This window comes from Natator depressus, chromosome 8, assembly GCF_965152275.1.
Source record: "Natator depressus isolate rNatDep1 chromosome 8, rNatDep2.hap1, whole genome shotgun sequence".
NCBI lineage: Eukaryota > Metazoa > Chordata > Testudines > Cheloniidae > Natator > Natator depressus.
This window is the reverse complement of record NC_134241.1, coordinates 72,099,995-72,121,932: the sequence shown is the minus strand read 5'-3', so window position 1 is coordinate 72,121,932 and position 21,938 is coordinate 72,099,995. Positions and strand designations below refer to the sequence as shown.

The following is a 21,938-nucleotide window of genomic DNA, read 5'->3' as shown; positions in this document are numbered from 1 at the left end:
TTGTCCCATAAATTTATATATATAACTTTAATTAAATTTGAGAAGAACCAGACCTCTGAGACAGTAACTAATGTAAATTGTTCATAAAGATTAGTTTATATTATGTCTTTTTGTTGTTTGTACTCTACTATAGTATTAACAAAAATAACACCAAGCTGCAGTTATAATATACAATTGCATTTTAATCTCCGAATTGCATTGATTTATATAAAACAACTCAATTATCATAGAATCATAAAATATCAGGGTCGGAAGGGACCTCTGGAGGTCATCTAGTCCAACCCCCTGCTCAAAGCAGGACCTAATCCCCAACTAAATCATCTCAGCCAGGGCTCTGTCAAGCCTGACCTTAAACCTCTAAGGAAGGAGATTCTACCACCTCCCTAGGTAACCCATTCCAGTGCTTCACTACCCTCCTAGTGAAAATGTTTTTCCTAATATCCAACCTAAACCTCCCCCACTGCATCTTGAGACCATTACTCCTTGTTCTATCATCTGGTACCACTGAGAACAGTCTAGATCCGTCCTCTTTGGAACCCCCTTTCAGGTAGTTGAAAGCAGCTATCAAATCCCCCCTCATTTTTTTTTCCTCTTCTGCAGCCTGACTAATCCCAGTTCCCTCAGCCTCTCCTCATAAATCATGTGCTCCAGCCCCCTAATCATTTTTGCTGCCCTCCGCTGGACTCTTTTTGTAGTGTGGGGCCCAAAACTGAACACAGTACTCCAGATGAGGCCTCACCAATGCCGAATAGAAGGGAATGATCATGTCCCTCAGTCTGCTGGCAATGCTCCTACTTATACAGCCCAAAATGCCATTTGCCTTCATTTGGCAACAAGGGCACACTGTTGACTCATATCCAGCTTCTTGTCCACCGTAACCTATAGGTCCTTTTCTACAGAACTGCTGACTAGCCACTTGGTCCCTAGTCTGTAGCAGTGCATGGGATTCTTCCTTCCTAAGTGCAGGACTCTGCACTTGTCCTTGTTGAACCTCATCAGATTTCTTTTGGCCCAATCCTCTAACTTGTCTAGGTCCCTCTGTGTCCTATCCCTACCCTCCAGCGTATCTACCACTTCTCCCAGTTTAGTGTTCTCTGCAAACTTGCTGAGGGTGTAATCCGCGCCATCCTCCAGATCATTAATGAAAATATTGAACAAAACCGGCCCCAGGACTGACCCTTGGAGCACTCTGATACTGGCTGCCAACTAGACATGGAGCCATTGATCACTACCTGTTGAGCCTGACAATCTAGACAACTTTCTATCCACCTTATAGTCCATTCATCCAGCCCATACTTCTCTAATTTGCTGGCAAGAATACTGTGGGAGACCATATCAAAAGCTTTGCTAAAGTCAAGGAATAACATCCACTGTTTTCCCCTCATCCACAGAGCCAGTTATCTCATCATAGAAGGCAATTAGGTAAGTCAGGCATGACTTGCTCTTGGTGAATCCATGCTGACTGCTCCTGATCACTTTCATCTCCTCAAAGTGCTTCAAAATTGATTCCTTGAGGACCTGCTCCATGATTTTTCCAGGGACTGAGGTGAGGCTGACTGGCCTGTAGTTCCCCAGATCCTCCTCCCTTTCCTTTTTTAAAGATGGGCACTACATTAGCCTGTTTCCAGTTATCTAGGACCTCCCCCAGTTGCCATAAGTGTTCAAAGATAATGGCCAATATCTCTGCAACCACATCTGCCAGCTCCTTTAGCACATGGGGCCAGATGCACTGCATCCAAGGGGACTTGTGCTTGTCCAGCTTTTCTAAATAGTCCTGAACCACTTTCTCCACAGAGGGCTAGTCACTTCCTCCCCATACTGTGCTGCCCAGTGCAGTAGTCTGGGAACTGACCTTGTTCGTGAAGACAAAGGCGAAAAAAGCATTGAGTACATTAGCTTTTTCCACATCCTCTGTCACTAGGTTGCCTCCCCCATTCAGTAAGGGTCCCACACTTTCCCTGACCACCACCTTGTTGCTAATAGAACTGTAGAAACCCTTCTTGTTACTCTTAACATCCATTGCTAACTGCAACTCCAGGTGTGATTTGGCCTTCCTGATTTCACTCCTTCATGCCTAAGCAATATTTTTATACTCCCTCCCTGGTCATTTGTCCAATCTTCCACTTCCTGTAAGCTTCTTTTTTGTGTTTAAGATCAGCAAGGATTTCACTGTTAAGCCAAGCTGGTCGCCTGCTATATTTACTATTCTTTCTACACATTGGGATGGTTTGTTCCTGCAACCACAATAAGGATTCTTTAAAATACAGCCAGCTCTCCTGGATTCCTTTTCCCCTCATGTTGTTCTCCCAGGGGATCCTGCCCATCAGTTTCCTGAGGGAGTCAGTCTGCTTTCTGAAGTTCAGAGTCCGTATTCTGCTGCTCTCCTTTCTTCCCTGTGTCAGGATCCTGAACTCTGCCATCTCGTGGTCACTGACTCCCAGGTTCCCATCCACTTTTGCTTCACCTACTAATTCTTCCCGGTTTGTGAGCAACAGGTCAAGAAGAGCTCTGCCCCTAGTTGCTTCCTCCAGCACTTACACCAGGAAATTGTCCCCTACAATTTCCAAAAACTTCCTGGATTATCTGTGCACTACTGTATTGCTCTCCCAGCAGGTACCGGGGTGATTTGAAGTCCATGAGAACCAGGGCCTTTGATCTAGTAACTTCTGTTAATTGCCTAAAGAAAGCCTCGTCCACCTCATCCCCCTGGTCTGGTGGTCTATAGCAGATTCCCACCACGACATCCCCCTTGTTGCTCACACTTCTCAACTTAATCCAGAGATTCTCAGGTTTTTCTGCAGTTTCATACTGCAGCTCTGAGCGGTCATACTACTCTCTTACTTACAATGCAACTACCCCATCTTTTCTGCCCTGCCTGTCCTTCCTGAACAGTTTGTATCCATCCATGACAGTACTCCAGTCATGTGAGTTATCCCACCAAGTCTCTGTTGTTCCAATCACATCATAATTCTTTGACTGTGCCAGGACTTATCACTCATGATTTGGCTTAAATTCTCACCAGACGGTATAAAAATACAGGTCAATTTAGTTCAATTTAGGATTCTTTGTAACATATGAAAAATCTCATCTCACCATTTTAAACTATTTGTACCTCACTATATCCTTATTTTAATTTTAAAAGAACATAAGAAATTTGTTTTGTTTAGCTTGTCAGAAAGTGCCAGAGTTGAATGTAGGGATAATACAACCCTAAAGGAAAACTATAACAATCTTGTAGCCCAATTAATAGTAGCATGTAATGTTATGAAATAACATACTTGGCAAGTGAAATATTTTCACCCTCTTATTTACAATAATTTCTTCTAAAAATTGTAGTCTAAAGACAAAATTTAGAACAATAAAACCGTAGAAGAAAAAGCAGACCATTGTTCTGGATTTTAGTGTAAGTCTTGCCTCTCCTCTCCATCTTGCAATTAGAAAAATATTGGTATAATATACCTCTTGATTTTATATTTTGAGAAAGTAATTTTACGACTCAAATGAAACTGTTTCTGGAGAGCTGTAAATATGAATACTACTGAAAAGAGTTTGTTCAGTATTCCTAATGACTAACTTACTGCAAAAAAAGTATAGTACAGGACACTAAAGTCTTGCTCTTGTAGAGCAGATTTCTGTTCTTTGAAAGATGTATGCTTTTTTTTTTTTACCCAGCTGACAGAACCTACACTATCTGGAATAGCTGAGCTGTAGAATTGAATTGTCTGCCTAAAATTTAAAGGTTTAAACCACAGTCCAGCAGAGCACTACTCTGCTCACTTCACAAAAACCACTATCACAATTTCCTTTCTTGTTGGCATAAAGACAAAGATCTAAATGGACCTAGAGACTGAACCTCCCTCTTCCCTAGAGACTGTCACTCTTCTCAGCATTAAGCACATAAGTAGAATAGTGAGGGCAGTATGAACTGCCCTGACGCTGTCTGTGCTATATCTGTTCTATAGTTAGGAGTCTCCAGCGCTGTCTAATAATCCAGCACTTTCACAAGCATTAAATTCATTTTTTTAAAAATTACGAAGGAATTGCACAGTTGTCATAACAGTAAATAGAGGTTTTACTTTTTCTTAAATTATTACCTTGCATCTCCTTTCTGTTCTTCTACTGTTTTCTGATTTGGGCTTGTCCATATAAAAGGCAAGTTTAATTTTAGCATGGATTTAATCAGTGATAGGCAAAACATAAATTGTCATTCTGACTTTGGTTGTGAGCAGTTGTGCTATTACCATTTTTTCATTTATTGTTTAAAAAGCATTTATAAATTAATATGCTGGCACGGCACAGTACCTAATCAGCATCTTGATGCATATCTAAGAAAATATTTGACTTTGGACATTATAGATCCCTAGTAATTATAATCAGTCATATCACAAGTATCTGTCAATATGGCAGATAAATAATTTGTAATAAATTTGTAACAGGCTATACGATTAGTTTTACAAAGTGGAAGTTCTAACAATCATTACATCTGTTGCTTAATGGTCAGTAGTTTTAGCTGGTTATGCCTTCACAGGTTCAGCAGTTAAGCTGTTTTCTATGGTTTGGTCCTCTCTGTCCTTTCTCTGACCTGTCACAGCTGTACAAATCTTCAATGCAGTGATTTTATTGTGTGAGTGAAGGGGAAAGAGAGGAACATACAATAATATAAATACTTTCTTAAGAACCCAACCCACAGGTTCTAGTTGCCAGGCAATAGGCTATATGTAATAGTTACACCTCTCTAGTAGGGCATCAAAATATAGAAAACCTATTCAAAATTACTCCACCACACTGACATTTTTCATACAGCTAAGCATTAATATAATAATGGAATTCAACTTGTAATGTTTAGAGCTGAGGTTTTGGCTTAGAGATCAGTCTGGTCCCAAGGATTTTACTAGGACAGTAGCAAGGCACCAATCACAAAAGCCCAAATCCAGCAAATGTGAAATAACAGATGGGGGTCCTACTCACAACACCAATTCCAAACTTCTTTCTTGCCCTATAATTAGGGCCCTACCAAATTCACGGCCGTGAAAAATGCATCCCGGACCGTGCAATCTGGTCTCCCCTGTGAAATCTGGTCATTTTTGTGTACTTTTATCCTATACTATACAGATTTCACAGGGGAGACCAGCGTTTCTCAAACTGGGGGGTCCTGATCCAAAAGGGGGTGCAGGGTGGTCGCAAGGTTATTGTAGGGGGGGGTTGTAGTATTGCCACCCTTACTTCTGCGGGGCTGCCTTCAGACCTGGGTGGCTGGAGAGTAGAGGCTAGGCTGGCCGAGGACCCAGCTCTGAAGGCAGCAGCACAGAAGTAAGGGTGGCAATACCATAGCATGCCATCCTTACTTCTATGCTGCTACTGGCGGCAGTGCTGCCTTCAGAGCTGGGATCCCAGCCAGCAGTCGCTGCTCTCCAGCTGACCAGCTCTGAAGGCATCGCAACCACCAGCAGCAGCGCAGTAGTAAGGGTGGCAATAGTGTGACATCCCCCCCGCCCCCCTACAATAACCTTGAGACCCCTGCTCTAAAGCCCCCTTTTAGGTCAGGACCCCTACAGTTACGACATTGTGAAATTTCAGATTTAAATATCTGAAATAATGAAATTTTACAATTTTTAAAATCCCATGACCATGAAATTGACCAAAATGGACCCTGAATTTGGTAGGGGCCTTAATCTATAATTCTGAGGAAGTTTGGAGCTAAATTTCTCAGCTTAGTTTCACTTCTTAAAAAAAAAGTGCAAATTAAAATGTTCAAAGAACAAAAAATTATTTCACAGTAGTCATTTTAAAGTTAATTTACAAAACAAATTATCCATGCTCTACAGCAGTGGTTTTCAGCCTGTGGTCCGCAGACCCCTAGGGGTCCACAGATTGTCTAAGATTTCCAAAGCCTCTATTTGAACTTTGTTAGGGGTCCACAAATGAAAAAAGGTTGAAAACCACTCCTCTACACTACAGTAATAGCAACTAACATGTATACTTATTACATATTAGTTTACAATTCAAATTAGGAGATTATTGTACATGCTGTTCCTTAAAATATTGTTATGAAACTTTTTAATGTAGTAATGGAGATTACACGATGCTTTGCACCAAGACAATTAACTGGCCTAAAGAGCTTTTAGATGAAGCCACAATACAAGGCAGCATTTTAGGATTGGGAGGGCTTGAGGATAAATTGAATAGTGACTGGTCATAAGAAGGGATTTGAAAAATCTGAAACTTGTTTGGTTTTGTGAACACTTCTCTCTTGCAGGTGGTTCTTTGAAGTGCTGGGGTACCCCAGGTCTTCAAAAGCCAACATCATCAATGGGGTGCTGATGACGGTCATGTTCTTCATGGTGAGGATTGTAGTCATGCCTGTTTATTATGCCAACGTCATTTCTGTGTTTGGAACAGAGGCTTTCCACAGAGTAGGAGTTGCAGCCCAAAGCGCCTGGATTATCTCTAGTGTTGTCTTGGATGTGATGAACTTGATGTGGATGGTCAAAATTACAAAGGGATGCTACAAAGTTATTTGTCTCACTAGACAAGAAGAAGTCAAAATGTGTAAGAATGGAAAATCTGACTAGAAATCATATATGTAAAACTGAACTTCTCTATAAAGATCATTTGGGTTCATTGAAACAATACACACTTTTGCCATAAAATGCTCCTTTAAGGAAACAAGGTATTGCCTCTTTATTGATCTTAACCTTTCCCTTGCCACACTGCCTGCATGCCCAGGGTCGCTTCATTTAAAGACAATCCCACTCTATGGAATGGGAAACAATGGCATATGACATACTGTATGTATAGGTTCATACAAATGAGTCTAGCTTGTGTTCTAAGCACTTAATTGACAAATGAACTTAAAAAGGAACAGACTGATTAGTTGGTGGTCTTCTATCAGTATGTTCCTAAAATGTTTTCACTCAGGTTTCTCAATGTGTTGTGTGTGGCTTTTTTTTTTTTAAAGCCTGTGAATGTTAAGATCTTTTGTAAGTTATGCAGATATGGCAAATTTCCTGCCATGTTTCTGTGGTTTCTCTTATTAGTATTTGGTGTTAACAATCAAGATTTCATCCTTGACAAGTTTTTTTTTATTTTTTTGCAACAAAGGCTAAGAATTTAGCTTTGATGCTATGAATATTTTACTGACTTTGTTGCCTTATGCATGGACACAATCTTTTGGGGATTTATGAAACAGTTTTACAGATACTGGTATAATGTATTATCTTTTAAAAAATCTTTTATGTGGAGGGACGGCTGTGCTAATGTCCTTCTAGTAGTATTACTTTTAAATCTGATCAGAATTCTGATCCGAAGTTACCATGATAAACAGTGTGTGGAAACAAACTCCTTTTTACTACAGTGCTCACACTGTGAAGGCGGCGGCTGCTTCTGCTGCTACTACTACTTTTGAAAAGTATTGCAACTCTGCTTCTAAATGTATTATTATTATTATTTATTATTATTATTATTTTAACCAAGAGACTTCTAGGGTGTAAACAACTTAAGTATAGGAGACTAAATACTTTTGTATATGTGGCTATGTCACAGTAACCCTCTCCCCTCCAGAACTGCCACCTTAGTATGAAAATGCTCATATTGTGTTCAAATGCTCATATAAATATGTATTTGTCATTGTTTCCTTGTTGTTCATATGGCTGGAAATTTGAGGTGCTGGCCAAAGAAATCCCATCTTATAAGCAAGAAGACTTATCAGTGGCCCCAACAGAGAATAGTTTGTTGTTCTCTTCAAAACTGTTGAGAAGATTTATAGAGTGGGTCACAGAAGCAGCTAACCTTGTTAGGGACAACATTCTGTTTTTGGATCCACATAGTCCTTGGCAGATATTCTGCTTTCTCTTCAATTCTAGAACTTCCAGTGATGTCCATGGGAGATGGGGGAAATTTGAGAATGTGGGAAGATCAGAATATGGAAGAGATGCCAACCTGAGAGAATTTTGTTTTCTCCCATATAACTGTTGTGGAGGGGCTAGATGTTTTGTGGTGGTTTTTGCTTGTTGGAACAATGCTTTCTTCACTTGATTTGTCATCACTTGTAGTTTGTGATACCATCTGCTAGTATGTGCTGCTGAAACTGCATTTTCACTCACTAGTGTGGTGCTATTACGTAAAAACATTGTAGCAAACTATTCAAGCAACTTCTTTTGTTAACATTTATCAAATTCTTGTCCTGTTGGGATATGTGTTTTGTGTGTGTGCTGTTCTCTTCTTTCCTCTAAACAAATGCAGGTGTCTGGCTATTAGTTAGTGTAGGCTAGAAGGGAGAGCTGTAAAACAAACACACACTTTCCAGGAACTAGCTGTCCCTTTATGATTTACTGAGGGCTTGTCTACACTTACAGCTTCACTGTAGCACTTAGTGAAGACACTGCCTACACTGATGGAACAGCTTCTCCTGTTGGCATAGGTACTCAACCTTCCCAGGAGGCAGTAGCTATATCAATAGGGGAAGCCCTCCTGTTGACATAGCACTGTCGACACTGGAGGCTAGGTCGGTATAACTACATCGCTCAGGGTGTGGATTTTCCACACCCCGAGTGCCGCAGTAATACTGACATAAGTTTGTAGTGTAAATCAGGGTTATGTCTCCCTAGGTCACCAAGAAGACTCCACAAACTGCTAGCAAAGGTCTTTTGCGTTGTCTTGCAGTATAGCCAAGGCAGTTGTGGCTAAAGCAGTTCAGCTCTTCTCTTTGAAGAGTATAATAGATCATTATATGGGTTGATATAATACTCACTTTTACAGGCATAGTTACATTATTTAACAGTAATTTTTTTCAGCATTATCTTTATTTTTCAATGGGTGGGAGGCAAAGATTGCTAATGCATTCAGTTCCTTACACTATATTCTTGGCAGTCCTGTTGCTTTATTATGTAGATGAGTTGTTCAGTCCTAGAAAGCATAGTAACTGAAGTGTGTGTTTTATTTTCTTTAATTGTCATTCTTGAATTAGCACATTGTTTTTTGTCTTTGGTACCAATAAATTCATATTATCAGTCAATTGCCCTCCATTACATTTTTTATTAAAACAAAGGAAAACCTTTTTATCAACATATAGATTCAGATACTTTTAAAAATAGTGATTTAATTCAATATGTACACCAAGGCAGTTCTAATGTATTAGTGTTCAAGATGGTAACTAGTGAAAGAGAGGGTTTCTTTGGTAATCTGATTAATAACTAAGTTTGCACATTTGTAATAACTTTTATGTTTACATTTTGGTTTTCTCTTAGCCAGTTTCAAAATCAGTAATTGAGTAGACTCAAGCACTTTGGATAAAATACACCTTGAACATAGAAGTATGGTGTTTACTAATTCTGAAAATACAGTAGGATGAAACATTTTTCATAAGGAAAATGATTTTACAGGAAGTAAGGACTTCATGACAACTGCATTGGAAGTCCATCCTTTTTTAAGCATTCATCTTTAATGGCATTTGAATCCTACATACAGTAAATTAAATTCCTAATTTCCAATGTAGAGTCTTCACTAAAGCTATAAACTTTAAAATAGTCTATTCCCTTGTATTCTCCATTATACATAAATCTTGGATAGTGACTAAGACTCAGGTTTATCATAAAAGTATGAAAGATTATATTAAAACTAGATTGGACAAAGTCCTAGAAAATACAGCATGGGGAACAATCTATAGTGGAAGAGGAATGGGCTAGATGACCTACTAATCCATTTGGTCCGAATAGCTTTTATCCTCTAGGATTCAATTGCATTGTAAAAGAAGATCAGCAAATATATCCAACCATATTTGCTATGTCCATTTGGTTTGAATTAATTTCAATTTATTCAACTGATTTATTTGATTTGGTGTTACAAGGCTATACTATAACCACACAGAAGTTGTGTGCTAAAATAATTTTTAAATGGTCATGAATGCCAATGTATTGGGCAAGGACAGAAATATACAGATTGCACATATGTGATGGACAGAATACACCTTTATTTTTAGGGCTCCTTCACAGGCCACTAAGATTTATATAATATGCTGCATCATATATATACTGAAACCAGCTGCTGTTTTTGTTCCTCTACTAGACTCAGTTTAGTAGTTACATTTCTCTATCTGAAGTATCAATCTAAAACTGGACAGATTAAATTGTCTCCTTTATTCAAAATAGAATTGTTGCTAGAATTTCTGATCACAAGCATCTGTCTTGTAAAGGACTTATGATTAATATCTAATACACACATGCACCTTAGTCTTGCAAAATTCTATAGGTCTGTGGTGAGCAGCATGGAGTTTTTGTTTTTTGTTTTTTTCTGGGCAGGAGGAGGAGTTGTTGCAGGGTTTTTTGGTGGGTGTATGTCTGGGGTGGCAGATCTGAAGGGGTGTGTGCAGATGTGCAGACATTCATTTGGGACTAGATTTTTCTCCTTAGAATTTTGCCATCCTAGGAAGTAAAAAGAAGTCAGTGATTCCCTCTTTGAGCTGAGAGGTAGTAACCTGAACAGCCCATTGCAAAGCACAGCTTATTGTTTGCCTTTTCCCCTGCCATCTTTGCATTCAGTGAGCTCTACTGGCTGATGTGTTAAGAGAATACCACGGCACTTCCCCTTATTACATACTTGGCACTCAGTGCTGTAGAAGAGACAACACTGAGGGTATGTCTACAGTGCAATGTAAGCCTGGGCTCAGACTCAGGCTTGAGTGCTAACCCCCCTTCTGTCTACACACAAAGCTAAGGCCAGTAAGCCCCTGGACCCAGAATTCAGGATCCAGCAAGAGGGGTTCATCCAAACACAAGCCACACTAGTCCACAGTGCATCATTATGTAGTGTGGATGTAGCTTGGGCCTGGGTCCCCCAGACTCATGTCCTGATAGTCTGCCAATTCTATCACACAGTCCCATGGGCCAACGTTCCTTGTTCTTTCTATCTCGAGACTAACCAGCTGACTCCCAGGAAATGGAAGCCTCCCCTTGTTCAAGTATAGCTGCTCAGTGTTTAACATTGTATTCTGACTGCTGAGCTGCAGACAACAGAATGAACCATCTTCTGTGCTAGCTATGGCCACCGATAAGAAGTCCATTGACAAACACATTGTTCCCTGGTGACAGGACCACAGTCAGATATTGGTTAATCTCTGGTGAGAGGCAAGCAACAAGTTTCTCTTCACTACAAAATTGCAGATGAACTGGCAGTGTGCAGGATTCACCGGACTGGTGACCAGTGCTGCATCTGGATTAGGCAGCTCAAGACTATTGGAAAGCCAGGGTTGAAAACCACACCTTTGGGAACTCCCCAACATCCTGCCTCTTTAATGAGGAGTTTGACTGGGTGTTGGCTACTGTATCAAGCACGGAACCAACAGCAGTTCGATAGCCTGGTCAGCTGGGATGGTGACCTTCTGACCCCTGAACTACTCCTATACTAGAGGGGAACCAGCAGGCACCAGATCAAGCTAATGAAGTGACTCTGGTGCTCACACTGGTTTCCAAAGAGGTTCCACCACCAGAGCAGCTGCAGCACATGCTGGGTCCATACTCCAAGGAGCTGTTTGATTTCCCCCCACTCCCAGGGAGGAGCCTGCTACAGAACTAGTAGAAACTGCAGAAACAGAAGAGACATAAGTAGCCCCAGAGCCTGGTACATTTCTGGATCCATGTTTGTTGCTCTTAATATAGGAATGGGAGATATTTCAGATTTATGATCCAATGCAAAATGTATTACAAGTAGGGTTGTCAATTTAATCGCTGTTAACTCACACGATTAACTCAAAAAAATTAATCGCAGTTAATTGCACTGTTAAACAATAGAATACCGATTAAAATTTATTAAATATTTTTGGAGGTTTTTCTACATTTTCAAATATATTGATTTATATTACAATACAGAATACAAAGTGTACAGTGCCCACTTTATATATTTTTGATTACAAATATTTGCACTGTAAAAATGATAAACAAAAGAAATAGTATTTTTCAGTTCACCACGTAGTAGTACTGTAGTGCAACCTCTTTATTGTGAAAGTCTAATTTACAAATGTAGATTTTTTTGTTACATAACTGCACTCAAAAACAAAACAATAGAAAACTTTAGAGCCTAAAAGTCCACTCAGTCCTACTTCTTGTTCAGCCAATCGCTAAGACAAACAAGCTAGTTTCCATTTATGGGAGATACTGCTGCCTGATTCGTATTTACCATGTCACCTGAAAATGAGAACAGGCGTTCGCGTGGCACTTGTGTAGTTGGCGTTGCAAGGTATTTATGTGCCAGATATACTAAACGTTTGCATGTCCCTTCATGCTTCCATGCTGATGATGCTCGTTTTTTAAAAAAAGTGTTAATTTAATTTGTGACTGATCACCTTAGGGGAGAACTGAATGTCTCCTGTTCTGTTTTACCCGCATTCTGCCATATATTTCATGTTATAACAGTCTTGGATGATGACCCAGCACATATTTGTTTTAAGAACACTTTCACTGCAGATTTGACAAAATGCAAAGAAGGTACCAATGTGAGATTTTTAAAGATAACTACAGCTCTTGACCCAAGGTTTAAGAATCTGAAGTGCCATCTAAAATCTGAGAGGGATGAGGTGTGGAGCATGCTTTCAGAAGTCTTAGATGAGCAACACTCAGATGTGAAAACTACAGAACCCGAACCATCAAAGAAAATCAACCTACTGCTGTTGGCATCTGACTCAGCTGATGAAAATGAACATGCGTCGCTGCACACTGCTTTGGATAGTTATCAAGCAGAACCCATCATCTGCATGCATGCATGTCCTCTGGAATAGCGGTTGAAGATGAAGGGGCATATGAATCTTTAGCGCATCTGGCATGTAAATATCTTGCGACGCCGACTACAACAGTGCCATGCGAACACCTGTTCTCACTTTCAGGTGACATTGTCTCCTGCAAATTGTAACCAAACTTGAATAACAGTGGGGACAGTTACTCCATTTATGACAATGTCATTTGGTGGGAATAGTGTACTGGCCTGTCCATGAAGGAAGACTCACTATTGGCCAAAAACCCTGGCATCATCAACCTTCCAGCACAGCCCACATTGGCATCCATAAAACAGCCTCTGTAGTCCATAAGGGACTACATAACTATGGAGTAGTACCCTTTGCAGTTTATGTATTTGTGCTCCTTGAGGCCAAACTATGGACAAACAATTCCCATCAGTGGCCCTGGTGTAGTTTAGAAACCCCAGTCCCTCAAAAGTAGCAATTACTTCATGGATATTGTTTCTTTATACCAACCACCTTTGGGTAAATCACATGCCTGATTGCTACAGGTCCATTGCTAGCCAGTTTGGCGTTGGAAAGTCAACTTTGGGTAATCTGTGATAGTTTCCAGATGGTTATAGCAACCCACTTTGTGACTGGCAATGCAACCCTCAAGTGTGTGTTGTGACACTGAAAGGTTGGGGCAAGCTGCTCACGTAGCTCCAGAAATGTAGCTTTCTTCATGTGAAAGTTCTGGAGTCACTGCAGGTCATCCCAGGTTGCATGACAACGATTGCACCAGTCTGTGCTTGTGGCCCTAGTCCAAAAATGCCAGTCTACATAGGGAGCATCAGGAGCAATACTCGGAGTCATGAGCAGCACCAGCCAGTTCAAGTCTGTATCCTCCTCCTTCCTCTAATAGGTGCTTTCGATAGGTCAGAAAATGCAATTTAAATATTCACCACTGTCTCATGGATGCTCTACCTGTTTCCCGAAACGGGAGTGAAAGCCCAATCAAAACAAGTTTTTCAAATGGTGATTCTCATCTTGGTGGCTCTGCTTGTTGGGAGTGTGCAGACCCAAAAGATGGCTCAGCAGGATGTTTTGGCGGGCTGCAACAGCTTCCCGTAACGTGTGGTTTGGACATTTTCCCACAGTGAACCACGAACAAAGGGCTAGAGCATCTACAGTTGGGGAGGGTGCTACAAAGCCTGGGATAGGGTAGTTTGATTTGGGCCTGTGTAATGCAGTGTAAATGCCTGAGCACAGGTGTGATACCCAGGCTGCAGAAATTCTCCTTCTGGGGTCAATGCTCAGTGTGCACGCTCAGGCTCACAACATTGAGCCTGGGCTTACATTTCAGTATAGACATACCCAAAGATGGTCCCTGAGGAGCTTTTCCTGCACACATTTTCACAATCAAAATGTAGAGTCTTGATATAGAAGACTTAAATATTTGCTTTATTTTTCTGTCTACAATTTGCCTTGTTTCCTACCATCTCTTCTGTATTTCCTAGAAAAAAACAAATTGGCTAAATCCATTTGCAGTAGAACACTATCTTCATAATGTAAGAAATATGAACACATTTTGTGATCTTCCATTTTTGACAATCATTGTCTTGTATATCAAAAGATTGCTGTGGCATCAGATGTCTTGGTCCTAGCCTCATCTCCATTCGTTAATGTAGATTAATGGAGTTAGTCATGTATAATATTCTGTGCCTAAATAACTTGGGGGGGGGGGGGATTTTTTTTGCCTTTTGTTCTGTGAATAGCATGTGGCATAGACGTAATATGATGTGGGAGGATGTTACCTGCAAATGTTGAAACATAGCTTCTCTTGCATTGATGTACTATTTTCTGACTTTTTTTTTTGCATTTTTGAATGGCCACTTTCAAAACAATTGGATGTGTTATGGCATATTTGACTGTACTGTTATATCCCATTCATAATTATGTATACTATACATAGAGTAGAGAATTTGTTTCAAAATGTTTTTATTGCAGGAAAAGATTTTCTGCCTGATGTGTGTTCTAATAGATTTTCAACTGAGTTAGGAGCCAGAGTTTTATAGCCTTATGTCAGAGAGCTTCTGAATGGATATCTGTATCCTACTTCAAAGTGGTAAGAATTCCATAATAGTTTTTCTTTCCTAGTCTAATTTTAAGTTTTGCATGTGGATCATATTGTCTTTACAAATATATGCCCATACAAAGTTGTTCAGTAAGTTCTCAGCCTAATTTCTAAACTATAATGTACCATCTCTTTATAGCAAAAAATATCCCATTGACAGAGATGAGACAAGCTGACCTTAGTTCTTAACAATCTCTAATTTTGGTAAGATTTTTTTTTTTAAATCTACTAAAAATTGCTCTAAATTTACAGTCGTCGTCGTCTTTGGCTATCCCTCAATGCGAGGATGATGTCTGCCCGGGGGTTCATTGGTGAGTTTTTAAGTGGCTGAGGAGCCCAAATCTTGCCCTGCAGATTTTCCCACAGAAGTGACAGGTGTAATCTTGGAGGAGGCATAGTTGTTGGCTGGAGTGTTGTGCCCTTTCTTTCCTCCTCTGTCGCTTCTGTGTCTCATGAGCACATCTGTTCTCCTCAAAGTGAGCTGTGGCTTGGTGTATGGTATGGCGCCACTGTGTTCTGTTCTGTGCCAAGTCCTCCCAGTTTGTTGGGTTGATGCCTCCCTTTTTAAGATGTACTTTCAGTATGCCTTTGAAACGCTTCCACTGCCCTCCGCGAGCCCTTCTTCCCTGTCTTAACTAAGAGAAGAGTACTTGCTTCGGGAGGTGAGTGTCAGGCATACGGTCTTCCCAGCTGATCCTGAGAATCCTCCCGAGGCAGCGATGCTGGGACCACTCCAGCTGCTTGAGATGTCATCTGTAGGTTACCCAGGTCTCACACCCATAGAGAATGGTGAGGATGACAACTGCCTTGTAAACCAAGATCTTAGTACCCGTTTGTAGATCCCTATCATTAAAGACTCGTTTGAGTAGTCTTCCAAAAGATGTGCTGGCAGAGCAGATCCTGTATTCAATTTCTGTGTAAATGTTGGCTGTTTGGGAGAGGTGGCTGCCAAGGTACAGAGAATGTCCACATTTTTCAGGGGTTCTCCACTGATGGTTTACAGTGACAAAGTTTAAATAAAAATACTTCTAGATTTATTTTGAAAATAAATTAAAGAGGGATTTCTAGTATTAAAAAGCTACTGTAATCAGCAAAACCAACCAAACAAAACCTCTTACACAAGTAACAAACATAAGTGCAACACTATTGTAAAAAGGAGTGAAGGGGTCCAGGGCATAAGAATCCAGGAGTCCTATATCTGATCTAAGTAGGATGTTTATAGAATGGCAAATATCAGGGAAGGGATATATCCCTCTTCGGCTCATCCGTGAGGTTTGGGGATATGTGAAACACAAAATTATACTTGAACTGTGTGGGGTCTTTTTAGAATGTAACCACACTCTCTTGATATACACTATGTATGATGAATTATCAGTCACTGACAGACATATGGAAGGGGTTTTTGTCATGGCTATTGATCAGTTTGTAGGTTGTATATGAAAGATGATTAATCGAAAAATCTATAAGGTTTTTCCTGCTTCATCTTCAAGAAAAGAAGGGTCACTCCAAGATGACTCCAAGTGTGGCCATGTTTATCACTGAAAAAAAATATATCTGAAACAAACTTTTGAAGGGGAATTGTCAAGATCCTGAAACTTTTACAAAGATCCAGCTTTAGCAAAGGTATTAAGAGCCTTTCACAGAATCATAGAATCATAGAATATCAGGGTTGGAAGGGACCTCAGGAGGTCATCTAGTCCAACCCCCTGCTCAAAGCAGGACCAATCCCCAACTAAATCATCCCAGCCAGGGCTTTGTCAAGCCTGACCTTAAAAACTTCTAAGGAAGGAGATTCTACCACCTCCCTAGGTAACGCATTCCAGTGTTTCACCACCCTCCTAGTGAAAAAGTTTTTCCTAATATCCAACCTAAACCTCCCCCACTGCAACTTGAGACCATTACTCCTTGTCCTGTCATCTTCTACCACTGAGAATAGTCTAGAACCATCCTCTTTGGAACCACCTCTCAGGTAGTTGAAAGCAGCTATCAAATCCCCCCTCATTCTTCTCTTCTGCAGACTAAACAATCCCAGTTCCCTCAGCCTCTCCTCATAACTCATGTGTTCCAGACCCCTAATCATTTTTGTTGCCCTTCGCTGGACTCTCTCCAATTTATCCACATCCTTCTTGTAGTGCAGGGCCCAAAACTGGACACAGTACTCCAGATGAGGCCTCACCAATGTCGAATAGAGGGGAACGATCACGTCCCTCGATCTGCTCGCTATGCCCCTACTTATACATCCCAAAATGCCATTGGCCTTCTTGGCAACAAGGGCACTGTTGCCACAAAGGCCTGTGTTCTACAGCTTCATCAACTGACAACAAAGGATGAAGAAGCATTCCTTGTTCCTAACCCATTGTAATACAACCTATGTATTATATCAAATAATTAATACATGGAGAAAACACTGCTTCACTAGTGAGATCCTGATGTCAATAAACTGGAAATGGTGGATCTACATGAACTTTAGCATTCACCCAACAATGAGCGAAATCAGTCACTGCCTGATTCAATTTCAAGTTTCTCTGTACAGAGAAGTGGTGTGCCACTCGGCGCTGTGTAGCGCTCTAGGGACAAGCACCAAACCATACTTTTATGTGGTGACATGTGTATGACCTAATACCAGCAGAGACGAGGTGGGTGAGGTAATATCTTTTATTGGACCAACTTCTGTTGATGAGAGAAACAAGCTTACACCAGAGCTTGAAATAAAGATAATACCTCACCCACCTTGTCTCTCTCATATCCTGGGACTGAGATGGTTACAACAACATTGTATATAACATCAGCACATTCATTCCACTGAATGCATCCGATGAAGTGAGCTGTAGCTCACGAAAGCTTATGCTCAAATAAATTTGTTAGTCTCTAAGGTGCCACAAGTACTCCTTTTCTATCAGCACGCAGATTACTCAGGATGTGTTTGGGTTTTTTATATATAAAAAAAAAGTGTAGTAATCAGAAACCTCCACTAGCCACCTCCTTACTCTCTACATTTTACCCTGAAATTCTTGCTTTTTTTTAAATTAATAGCAAAAGGGAAGGCATGCTGCAGCTGGTGATGAACCGAAGGTAGCTATAGAGTAACTGATTTTAGGAAACAAAATTATTCACATGCCTGGCTGATCTGAGGTCAGTGTCATAATGTGGTGCCTGGCACCCAGGAGTATAATAGTAAATGTCACTTTAAAATAGTTTATTTTTTCTCTGCATAAAGGAAATGCCTGTGAACGAAATGTGTTGAACTCAGTATAATTCAGTCCTTACTGTCTCAATTTGAACCATATTATAACTCAATATACATTAGGGCTATATGCCTGGAAAGTAAAATCTAAAACATGGACACAAACAAAATCCTTTGTAGTATATTCTCCTGGTATATGCTTTGGCTGTCAAATATTGTACTAGTTTTGTAACACACTTTTTTGAGCATATGAAATATTAGCGCTCTGAGGAATTGCTCCTGACTGAGTCAAGTTGCATGAGGATTGTTTTTTGAAGTTTGAAAGTTAGTATTTTATACAATGTGATAGGCATAAAGGCAACTTCTGAATGTAATGAAGAATTTATTTTCAAGTTAATTACTATTTTAATTTATCCTGAATTTCAACTGAAAGCAATCAGTACACTGGGGAAAAAAAAAAAAAGATTTTGGCTACTAATAAACTCTGGCATAAATATATCTCATGTGTGGTGTATGTATTTTCAAATACCCTAACAAATATATTTATACATATACCATTAATGTTTACAGATCTTTATCTCAAATACCTATTTACAATTAACATTTAAACTAACCAAATACAAAACTGATTTTACAGATTGTTTAAAAAAAAAAAGTTGCAATTTAGACAACTGCAGTTGAGTCCTTAAAGGCCTTACATAGGCCTCTGTCTAAACACAAACTTGGTAAATACAGTATGAAATGCCTTATATGTAGAGTGAAGTTTAAAAACTAAATTTTGCTACGTTGACTGCCATTAACTCTACAGTTTTGTTTGCAGTAAAATTAATATTGCAGCATTGCCTGAGAAGATCATGGAAACCTTATTAATTGCAAACTATAATGTATCTTGTTTGTATGGCAACCATTGTAGTGTTCAAGAATTTAGGAACGTAATGGTAATACTGTGGATTGATTACAAAAGTCATACATTGTAATAAGATGAATGTGTGAATGATTAAATGTTATGGGTTTTGCTTGTAGAATAATCATATGAACAATATTTGTATTTCACTAGGATTGTAAGTATTTCTACATTTTAGTTGAACAGCCTTGCAGTTTGTATAAATTGATGTAAACTGATTTTTGTAGGCTGAAATTGACGTAGGCAATAATGTCTAAGCAATAAGTTGCATGTTGTACACAAGGTACTAGTACTTCATAATAAAGGAAGAGAATGCAGTTTCACCTTTGTGGGATTCTTTCTTTAAAATGATGTGGTGTGGTTAATAAAATAACTGCCCCATGGACTGGGATTTTTGTGCTCCTTTCAGAAAGGCTTGTGTTTTTGTACAGTAGCTAGAAACTGTGCATGTTATATATCATTCATAAAATATAGTTCTGTGCTATGGAAGAATGTAGTCAGAATTTTGTTTGTGATGGCTAAATTTTAAGGGTTACATTTTAAGGCTGCATATGTATGCAAGGTATCACTGAAGCAAAGAGCTTAGAAGGATTCAAATAAATTTACACTTTTATATGGATATTGAGGATGCCCACAATTACGTCAGCTAGGATAAATATATCACAGATAAAATATCACATGCTTCAGGACAGAAGTACTAAATCACAGGGGTTAAGAAAAAAAATGGCAACTAGGCAGATCATTCCAAATGTGATTTGTTGCATCTTCCTTTTGGAGGCAGGATACTGGACTAGACAGAACGCTGTTATAATCCAGTTTAACCTATGTTCTTACATTCTGTTCATATGTAGTTATGTGCTCACTTCCAGTTATCTTGATAACAAAAATGATCTAACAATCATAAAGTGACTGTGTGTATGTATTAAAGTAAGATTTTATTATAGTAGATGGATATAATACAAAGGAAGCTAAATCCCTGGAGAGTTAATTTCTTTAGAAGCCTACATGTAACTGCACATGTATAAATAAACTGAATAACTGGATTTTGGTTGGACAAAAACCATTTAACTACTGCCTTTGCCATTCCCAGCAAACGCCACCCTTAATTTAGGCCATGCACCTCACTCTTTTTTTCACATCTTAGAGCTCCTGCTATTATGTTCTCCTCTTGACTTGAGATTACTTAAAGGCTCCTCACTCTTGCTTTCAGGCCTCAGGTATTGTCTCGCAAGTACCCAAAGAACTGTTTTGCCACCTCTTCTGTCCCAATCTTCTTCCCACCTTTCCTCATATCTCCATCTTTCTAAGTTTAATTGTGGTTTTGAGATCCACAACTTCTCCAAAACCTGTATCTAGTAGAGATCTGATTAGAAATGCTGCAAAAGTGAACTGACAGTGTAAGAGCAGCATGAACATTTTCCAGACTGCCCAGGAATGGGGAGAGCCTGCCAAAGGAGTAGCTATAGCTCAAAGCAAATACAGCACTTTAAGGTTGGGGAAGAACATGAGGGGAGAGATGGGAAAATGAAGTTTAACTTCAGGAGACTGTACTGACGCTTCAAATAGTGAGGTGGTGGTAATTTTAAAACATGAGCAACAGAGGATTCCTTATGATTAAAAGCCACCTGGATAGAGAGATTTACAGAGTCATATTTACTGGTGGATGAAAAGACTGCCTCCATAAACCCCCAGGATCAAATTCCATCCAAGGAATATGGCATCTAGTATAATGCCATATGGTCAGGCAATTATAGGCCTAGAACAACTCCAAACCTGGCAGCACAACTGCTTGGGCAGCTTCTAAAGTGCCAGAAATACTACTTTTTGGAAAAGTAAAAGTAAAAAAATCAGTGGTACCAGCTTATTCAACTACACTACACTGAACTTAGAAATTGCATTATTGTACAGTGTATGGTTGCCATTAAAAAGACCAAAAAAAAAATTTATTTATTGAAATTCTCTGTTTTAGGATGCTCATCTGAGATTCTACATCTTGATTATGCAGTACTTCCAGTGGCAGTTTAGGTTTAACTGCAATACAAAATAATTTAAGTTGTACTTAACTTGAGTGTATAGATCATGTTGAGACTATATAAATGCCACCTAATGTGGGCAAGAACAAACAGATACATACATATGGATACCATGTAAAGCTAGTGAGCATGAAGGAAAAGGAAGAGAGATCCACGAGTAGGGATTCTGCTGCCTTAGGTGAACATCATTACCTATTAATCCACAGTTACCGAACATTTTGAATGACCTGTGTGCCTATTTTGGGCTTTGTCCAAAGTCCATTGAAGCCAATGGGAATCAGAGGACATTTAATCAGGCTCTTTGCCTATACCCTAGAGCCAGATACTATTTAACATTTTGTAGTGTGATAGTGCCAAATGGGTGCAATCTGGTTGGACCCTATAGTGCTGTACAAACAAATAATGACAGTCCTTGCCCCCAGAGTTTACAAATCTCTGAAGCTCTTGACAAATGTATGTGCACCAAGATCATTAGATGGATATGTCTATACAATGTAATTGTCTGTGTAACTGCTCAAATAAAAAGGCATCTTTCCAAGTTGAAGTGATTGATTTTTAAAAAAAAAAATGCAGGCTCTAATCCTATTTCCACTGAAGTTTATAAGAATTTAACTATTGACTTTAATGGAAGGTGATTCAATCTGTAATCTTTAACCTGATAGCTACAAGAATTTTTGTAAAGAATTCATGAAATGACTTCCTCAGAAGAAGCTACCTTTTATTTTACTCATTAATCTCTCTGACCCCACAAATGTTCTTCGTGCTTTAAATTTTCTTTAATATTATACCACAAATTGTTTACTACAAGAAAATATGAAAGCACTCCAATGCTTCAAGGGTTTTATTTCCCCTGCTTGTGATTTTTTTTTTTTTTTTAAATCTGAACTATGCAAAATTACCTGAATTGGTAGATGGCATTCTTGGGTAATAGTCTTTGTTTATTAAATGGGTCCTCTTCTACCGGTTTACTAAATAACTTG

General features: G+C 39.4%; 1 protein-coding gene across 2 annotated transcripts in view; it reads left to right on the top strand.

Moving 5' to 3' along the window:
* Positions 1-9,068, top strand: part of TLCD4 (TLC domain containing 4) — a 48,009-nt gene extending 38,941 nt beyond the window's left edge. Inside the window, exon 7 of one of the 2 annotated variants that reach the window (XM_074961293.1) lies at positions 7,863-9,068. In XM_074961293.1, the coding sequence (XP_074817394.1) occupies positions 7,863-8,034 (172 nt within the window). In that variant the 3' untranslated portion in view covers positions 8,035-9,068. Of the gene's footprint in view, positions 1-6,256 lie in introns of both variants that reach the window. The other variant, XM_074961292.1, reaches the window with a different exon arrangement.
* The last annotated feature ends 12,870 nt before the right edge of the window (positions 9,069-21,938 follow it).